The 8,313-nt window shown below is 37.5% G+C and overlaps 1 protein-coding gene across 2 annotated transcripts in view; it reads left to right on the top strand.

Moving 5' to 3' along the window:
- The window catches only part of RAB36 (RAB36, member RAS oncogene family), an 11,379-nt gene extending 8,762 nt beyond the window's left edge, over positions 1–2,617 (top strand). The window contains exons 7-9 of one of the 2 annotated variants that reach the window (XM_010081738.1): positions 1,544–1,634; positions 2,189–2,308; positions 2,533–2,617. In XM_010081738.1, coding sequence (XP_010080040.1) covers positions 1,544–1,634; positions 2,189–2,308; positions 2,533–2,597 — 276 coding nt within the window. In that variant the 3' untranslated portion in view covers positions 2,598–2,617. The remainder of the gene's footprint in view (positions 1–1,543; positions 1,635–2,188; positions 2,309–2,532) is intronic. The other variant, XM_010081737.1, reaches the window with a different exon arrangement.
- Positions 2,618–8,313: the final 5,696 nt, after the last annotated feature.

Below are 8,313 nucleotides of genomic sequence, written 5' to 3'. Positions count from 1 at the left end.
AAGGAGATCACAGGTAAATAGAACAGCACACGTGGAACCAATTTAAGAAGATGCTTTCTGAAAAAAATGGGCACTTAGTAAAATATCCCTATATCCATTTTTTGTAAGACATTTTTTTCAAGCATGTACAAACGACTGAAAATGCAGAGCAAAGTTGGGTGCACAAAAGAATGGAGTACCTAATGATCTTGAAGGTTTTGTTTTGGTTTTGTTTTTTTTTTTTTTTTGGTTGTGGTGGTTTTTTTTTTTTTTTTTTAGGGACAGTATGTTCATTATTCAGGAACAGGGAAGAATTCTTACTTAATTGAATGTGACATTATTTTCAGAAGAGCAGGATATAATGCACTTACCCTATACTGTTCAGAGTCTTGTGTTTATCTTTCTCTAGCTATCTATACTTAATTATTCTTGAAGATTTCAAAATAAACTTATCCTGCTGTTTAGTTGATTTTTTTTTAATTCCCCACTCCCCCCAGTTGCCACAGTATCACTTATGCAGTTTGTTTCTTACCCTTCACTGAAAAATAAGTACCAGAAAACTGCATATCTGTCATTTTTTATGGTACTTTATGTATGTTGCTTATGCTGCTTTTTCTGAATTGCAGTAAAATCTAAATGTGCCAGACCTCTGCGGATGCAGATCTGAAGTCTTGTCTAAGCTAGAATTCCTTACTGTAAGTTAGCTTTGTTTTTAGAATGTTAGCACTTTCAACTGAAAGGGAGACCAAGAGCAAAGCAAAAGATTGTGGGTTCTAGGTATTACTTCAGTATGAAGGCAGTATCTTCCCAACTGGATTCACTTTACTTCTCTTCTTGGTGTCACAGTATTCTTTGCAAATTTTTAAAATTCTTCTTAATTGTGCAGGGATTCCCCATTGTAAGATGATGCACAGAAAACTGTATAAACAAAGATGGCTGGCATAATGCATCACAAATAGGCTAGAAATTGAAAGCAAATAGCAACATACTGATACGGTTGATCACAGAGAACAAATAAGAGGGAAAAAGACCTGAAAATTAAGTGTAAGAAAGCAAAATCCATTGAAGGGGCAATGAATTTTAGTCTTAAGAAGAGATAAAAACCAGCAAAAATAAAAAGAGGGGAAGACCACTGTGTTAGAACACAGTAAAAATAGATGGAGTAGAAAAAAGGATCTGAGACAGAGACAAGAAAGATTAAACCCAAAGAACCATTGTGATGAGTCAGTCCTGCAACTTGTCTGCTGAGAATGATGGGGTGACAAGAATTTAAAGGTCTTTGTAGCTCCCTGCCACACTATATAGTTAGATACAGTGGTCATGCTTGTTAACTGTTGCTTTGTTTCAGTGCTGTGGGAGGTGAATGAAGACTTCCATTTTAAAAGCAGTACTAAGTACTTGAATGTTCTTGAAATCATGTCTGATTGCACAAGCTCTAAGGCAAGGCTGGAAAGGCCACTGTGAAAACTGGAAACATCACAGTATAGGTGGTAGCAGTACATTTACGTTATTACCAGCCCAGATACGCTTCTTATGTTAAAGTTATTCCATGTTATTTACTTAGTCAGATGCTGTGTGTGAAAGGACAGAGCTAGATGCCATCCGCTTTGCCAATGAGATGCAGGCAGAATACTGGTCAGTTTCGGCCAAAACAGGTAAGTTACTGCAAAGGATGTAAAAATAGTGTAACCTCAAAGGCTTATGTTAAGGTGGGAGGAAGTTAAAAGTTCCTTATCCCCCTGTTCCCTTCCAGGTTGTTTCGTTGTTCTTACATTTTGTTGCTATTGGAAACTTCAGGTTTATTAATAATTGATTTTATTTGAGCATTTGTGTGTGTGCGTGCTTGCACTGTCATGTTTACAGAAAGGAGTACTTGAGCTGCTGTGCAATGTCTATGCATGTTTAATTCATAGGTAGTTGCATAAATACCTGTGTGCTGCTGCTCAACATTAGTAATGAAAAAGGTTTATACCACAAACTGAATTATCTCTGTTGCTGACTAAAAATAAAGGTACAGTACAGGGTACAGTATTCCAGAGTAATAAAATGAGAAATTCTCTCTGCAGTGATCAAAATGGAGGACAGGTTGTTGGAGAGGCCTGTTCTGTCCTAGCATTGAGCTGTGATCTGTTCACAGATGTGCCTGTTATGATTGATCATGTCTTGATGTGTAGTTGTAAATACACATAATTTCTGTCCTGTTTCCTAGGGGAAAATGTCAAAGAGTTCTTTTCCCGAGTTGCTGCCTTGGCCTTTGAACAGTCTATGATAAAGGAGCTGGAGAAAAATGCTGGGCATGTGGCCCAAATTGGGGCAGGAGACCTCATCAGTATGTTAAGTTTTGTTTTTTGTGTGTATTTTCCTTGTTTACAGTCTGAAGAATTGTGGAGGTTTTTCAAGCATTAAAGCCTGCTTCAAACATTTGCAAGCATATTTTTCTGCCTGAGCTCTGGCACATAAGAGTGACTGGGGCTGCATTCAGCTTTTGCTACCCCTAGTATTGGATGGTATCATTTCTTGTGAATTGATTTTGTAACTTTTTTGTTTCTACAGAACTGGAAAAGAACATAATGGAAATCCCAGAAGGCAACACTCAAGTCAGCCTGAGTTGCTGCTAACAGTCAACTGTTTCTGCAAGCTTCTGTGTAGTCCAGCACAGAGCGCCTGCAACAATGAAAGTTCTCAAACCAGAAATAGAAAGTTTTATTTTTGGAAATGAGGGAGGAAAAACTTATCCTCACTTTTCTTCTGAGAGTTCCGTTGGTGCTGCAGGCTCACTTGTGCAGGATGGTACAATTGTTACATAAACCTTTCTCTGTGTAGTGGAAACATAACATCCTTGTCTTAATGCAAGAAGACATTTCCAGTGCCATGTGCTCACCTGTCTGCCAGAAACACTTGTAGTCAAAAGTTATGTAATTTTAGTGTGTTGTTCTTTGATAATTCTCTAGAAGTCTTAGTGAAGTCATGTGCTCATGGGAGCAGAAAATAAATGGCAGAATAAAGGGTGCCATCCATATGTTTTTGCCTTTTAAGATCATAGTATCAAATAACTCTGACTTGCTTTTATGCATTTCAAATACTTTAAAACTGTTCCAAAACGAATCTTTTCAAATAACAGGTATGGAAGTACACAAATGCATAGTTTCCACTGTGGTTTCTCCATCCAGGAAAAATCTGTAGTATTTTTAATTTTCCACTTGCGAATCAGAGCCCAGTACTTAAATATTTCCAAGCCTAGGACAAGTAAAGGTAGGAACTTTGATGTTTTATCCCAGCTGCCTAATATTTTGAAAATGTTATTAATAAGAATGCTATTCTTTTCTACTCTCTTGAATAAGAAAAAATGGCCACATAGGTGCCTGGCATGAAATACATGAGATCTATTTTTTATCTTCCAAAGAAGATGCAGAATCCTTCTCTGGATTGATCTTCATGGATATTGTCTGCACTGCAGTTCTACTTTGTCACTAATAGAATAAAATTAAAAAGTCACTACTAACTTTAGCAATGTAACATTATTCTGGAACCATGTCTGGGTACCACTGAATTTCATTGAAGTAAAGCATTGTTACAATGCTCTTCTGCTCTTTGGGCAACAATGACTGAGGCCAAAACATACTCCCATTTTAAAAGTAATTTCTGCTGACAAAATAACATTGCCAGAAATTTGAATGACAAATAATGGTGCCAGAAATTACTATAACAAATATTTGGTCAGTATTTGTGAAATTGCATTAGTGCAATTGATTGTGATAATGAGGATTGAACTGCAAAAGTACAAAAGAAGTGAGAGGGAAATACACTAATTTTATTTACCTCTAATGCTTCCGTACCTCACTTGAATTTTAATATTCAGTTCTGAGTATCTAGTTAGTGATATTTCTCTAAAGATAAATGAGATGCTGTAAATCTTTTGCTTGCACTAAACCATACAAATTTATGATCCTTCAAAATTACCATAAGCATTGAAATGAAAGATTTAACAAAGGAATCAAAGTGGGACAACAGAAAGGCTGCTTCTCCAGAAATCTATCAGCATCTTATAACTCCACACTTCTCAGTTTCAAATCCAGTGTTACATGCTATGCTGGCATTAAAAACAACAACAATAAAAAAGTGTAACATCTTCTGTAATGCTCTAAATTTCATACTGCAACTATTTTAAATGAAGAGAAAGAAGAAAACCTATGGACAGTTACAAGCTGCAGTTTAAGATATTGATTCAATCATTACAGATACAGCAGTATCTGGAAAACTGATTATAGCAGATTTCAGATTTGAGCTACTGAGAAAATAAAGATATTTTTAAATAAATCTATGACATTTTTTCCCCCAAAAATTGTTTGCTAAGAAATAGGAAAAAGTGGAGAAAAGATGACATACACATTTTTAAAGTATTTTTACTTTATTATGATGTGAGCTAGAGCAGCTTCATAGAATATGATGAATAGAGAACTAGGAACTCTGTGTCTTTTTTTATTGGACAATCTTCACTTTGGCACTTGTGCCAATTCCATTGGCAAAGACACACATACAGCATTTGGTGGATAAAATGAACGTGTGTGGGTATGTAAGGAGTTATCCAAATGTGTAATATTTTGACCTTATGATGTTCTATGTATTTGTTCGTGTCCCAAATCTGTTTCAAAAGGATGACGCATATACACTCCACTTGTACCGTGTGCTGCACTGAGTGGGCAGCATAGCCATGGCCTTCATGTTTACTGGGTGTGAATGAGAGTAGAAAAAATGGTTCACTCTACTGCAGCAGATCTGTATGTTGTCTAGGCTAGGTGCTAGATTTCAGTGCAGACATGTTGGTGTTTACAGCTGCAAAATGATTTAGTGAAAAAAAAAAAAAACCCCAAGAGATCAGGATTCGATTCCCCTGCCCTTCCAATGTATCTCCTTAGTGTTTCTTTTGTTGCTGAACTCGGTTATCATACAAAAATCACAGAGGTGCAATCTCTTCAACAATGCAATCACGTTGCTTGGAAAATCAACTGGGACAGTTGTGGTTTTTTTGTTTTTTTGTTTTTTCCTAGTGGTTCAGTAGTTTGCTTGATGTCATTACTGATTTGTATCTTCTGGAGCTCCAGAAACTTGATGACAAATGCAATACTCCGTCAGTCATCAACTATCACTTGACAATGGTCTGACTCCATATATTCTATGATGGTTGCTTTGAGACTGGGGTTTTTTTGGTTGGTGGGTTGATTTTGGTTGGTTGGTTTTGGGGGGGTGTTTTTTAGCCCCACTGAGACTCCCCTGCAAAGAACTTGGTGTTAATAATTGATCACCTAAAATGAACCTTGGATCATCTTGCAAATGAAAAATTGCTTTAAAAAGCACAAAGGAAACTAACTTTGGTGGGAAAATAAACGCAAATTTATAAGTTCTTAAATGTTTCTATCTGGTCTACATTTTCTCTGTGCATATTAATCCATTCTATCAGCAACTTAATTGGAAAACAGTGTTGGAACAACTGTATTAACTCTAAACTTAGGTAGGCTAAAACATGATTTTTATATCAGTTGAAGTCCTCACAGTGATCATGGCAAACAGTTGCAGTGCCAGCTTCCTTGTGGAATTTGCAGTTGAGAAATTGGAGAAGTTAAAATTGGAGGGAGTCTGGAGCAAAGTTAAAGAGCAATTGTAAAAAATTAATATCCCAAAAGAAGTACTAATGTTGTGCTGTTTCTTGTCTTAATAAGTAGAAGCTAACGTGTTAATGAGTTCCTGTTTAAGTAAGTACACGTATCTCTGAGCAAAACATCTGCTAGTGGGTCACAACCTATTTAAGAAACAGTCACTTAACAGGCAAAGTTAATTTCTTACTATAAGAGCCTTTCCTTTTAATTTTTAGTGATGATGTTTCTGCCTTTTGAGTGATTATTTGACACTTAAGATATCATTATTATTATTTATATTCTTATAAGTCATGTGATTCAGATCGTTCCTGTTCGTTCCCAGCTCAGGCTTGTCTCGTTGTGGTGTGACTAGAGTCCGTTCTTCATTAATGAATCTGTCCCTCTCTGTGTCTTTTCAGGTTTTCATCAATAGTTAGAGGTCATTCTAGGGAGTACAGTGTAACACACTGGTGAGTGAATGCTATAAGCTCCTTGTGTATCGCACCCTGTGTTGGGCAAGTTGAAGTTGTAGCAGACTCTGCATTTTGTAGTGGAGGTGGTTGATCAGTTTGTTGTATTTTTGGCCAGGAGATTGTTCTCACAGGGAGAAGTTGCCATTCTCTGAATTCTAAGAAGGGGAGTTCCCATTTTTCTGGGTTCATAGAATGATTTAGACTGAATGGGACTTTTCAAGTCTTCCTGGCCTCTACCATAGAAGGCTGCTTTGTGCTACAAAAATACAGCTTTTAGTTTCGGCCACAGGTTAGTCAGAAATAATGTTTTATTTCTCTTTGAAAAGACTCTGTTTATGTGCTACCATTTTTTTTTTCCTCCTTCTTGCCAAACCTCTGATTCTCTCGCGTGGGGTCATGCTGAAGAAACAGTTGATAAGTGACAGCTCAAGAGCTTCTAAACCAGAGCCGCCCGGCTCCTCTTTCCCACGAGAGGGAGCTCCGTGGTCGCTGTAGTACTGGTTCCGTTCTGACTGAGAAGGGCTTTGCCATCTCTTGTAGGCCTGCAGGGGGTGTGTGCTGGACAGTCTGACTGCAGCTTAGCTCTCAAATCAGAGGATTCTCGGTCTCAAATCACAGATTTGTGTCTGCCACCATAACCTTACTGAAATTAGTATCCTATTACAATAATACTTTATTCAATGCATAAAGTATCAGCAAAAATTCAGAGATCCCTTCATTTCCCGGTGGAATTTCTGATAATGTAGTACCTGAACAGAGAAAGAGTGCTGTTGTTTAATAGTATTATTCACTAAAAGTTAAGTGTGCATGCAGAAATCCCTCCGCTGACTCATCAGAATTCTTGCTACCTCGAGAAAGGGCAAAAATGTCAGCAAAGTGAACTCAAATAGAAAAAACTCTAGACATGAAAATCAGAATTGTGAGACTTCGTTAAAAGTAACGTGTGAATTCAGAACATATCCCTATGATATAATATCTGTCATTATTACAACCATGCCAGTACAGTCTTAAACTTCTTATTAGTAGAAATACATTGCATGTCAGAGCTTTGTGTTCAAACTGGCATTAGGGCAAACAAACAGCAATATTGTCAATGGTGAAAAGCCAATTTATTTTATTTCTGTGAAAGACTGAGATTTCTTGAGAGATTTATAGAGATATTTACTAAACATATAGATTTTATTATGACTTAGATTATAATCTATTTTCCATATAGGTCAGCCAATGCCTGTAATGCGTTAAAAGCTGAGGAAACAAGCGCAGGAGAAGTGGTTAAAGCCAGGAAACAAAAACCAAGAGCGATGAACTATGCAAAGCTGAATACATGATTAGCCATTTGTGACATGTATGAAAATATTTTGTTTGGTATATAAAAAAGCGTGAAGAGAAAAATTGTTTAATGGATTATGAAACATTACATATTTCAAAGGTAAGAGAGCTACTCCTGTGAACTTGCACTTTTCATTCTTATGGGATTTTATTAGTTCTTGTTGAGGCTATATCCCACACTCTTTTCTAGTAATGTGTCCCAGAAAAGATGTACCTCAGACAGACATGAAGGAAGCAGGTTTGTGAGGCGTGTGAGGCATACATATCTCACTTTTTCCTGTCATCCAAGTAGACAAGACGGAACTTCAGGTGTATTTGGTACCGTATTTTCAGAGGTTGAATTAGTACATGGAAAGGACACAAGGCTTAAACAAAATAATGTACTGTGATTTCAGAAAGAGCAGTACTCAGCAGCCAGACTTTTGTTTAAATCATTTGTCACCCTTCACCTGGAGCTGAAGAGCAGGACTCTCAGTTATTTTGTCTAGGACAATAGACAGGATAAAAGTGAGAGTAGTGCCTGAACAAAGCAGCCTTTATTGTTAATATTGTAGTGATTTTTGGAGTACCAGTTGCCCATCTTGGAAATCCTTGGAAGGAAGGATTGACAAGCCTGCTTTTAAACAGCACTTACATTAGTGGGGGAAAGCGTGACCTTTGAAGGTGAGCTGCATCAGTGCCTGGGGGGAGAGCGTTCCTGTGAACACAAGAGAGAGCACAGAGCCGTGCTGGTGTTTATACATAATAGATGAGGGTGTGGATGTATGGACAAGCATGTGGATGTACGGACATATCCCTGTGCACACTGGGATATGTGTAGGGTATATTCTTGCCCAGGCTTAGGCACATTCGCGTCCATCCACGGTGGTGTCCAGGCCTGTGGCTGCCAGTGTGAGCAG

The sequence above is a fragment of the Pterocles gutturalis genome, unplaced genomic scaffold (assembly GCF_000699245.1).
Source record: "Pterocles gutturalis isolate BGI_N339 unplaced genomic scaffold, ASM69924v1 scaffold47414, whole genome shotgun sequence".
NCBI lineage: Eukaryota > Metazoa > Chordata > Aves > Pterocliformes > Pteroclidae > Pterocles > Pterocles gutturalis.
This window is presented reverse-complemented; position numbering and strand designations above follow the sequence as displayed.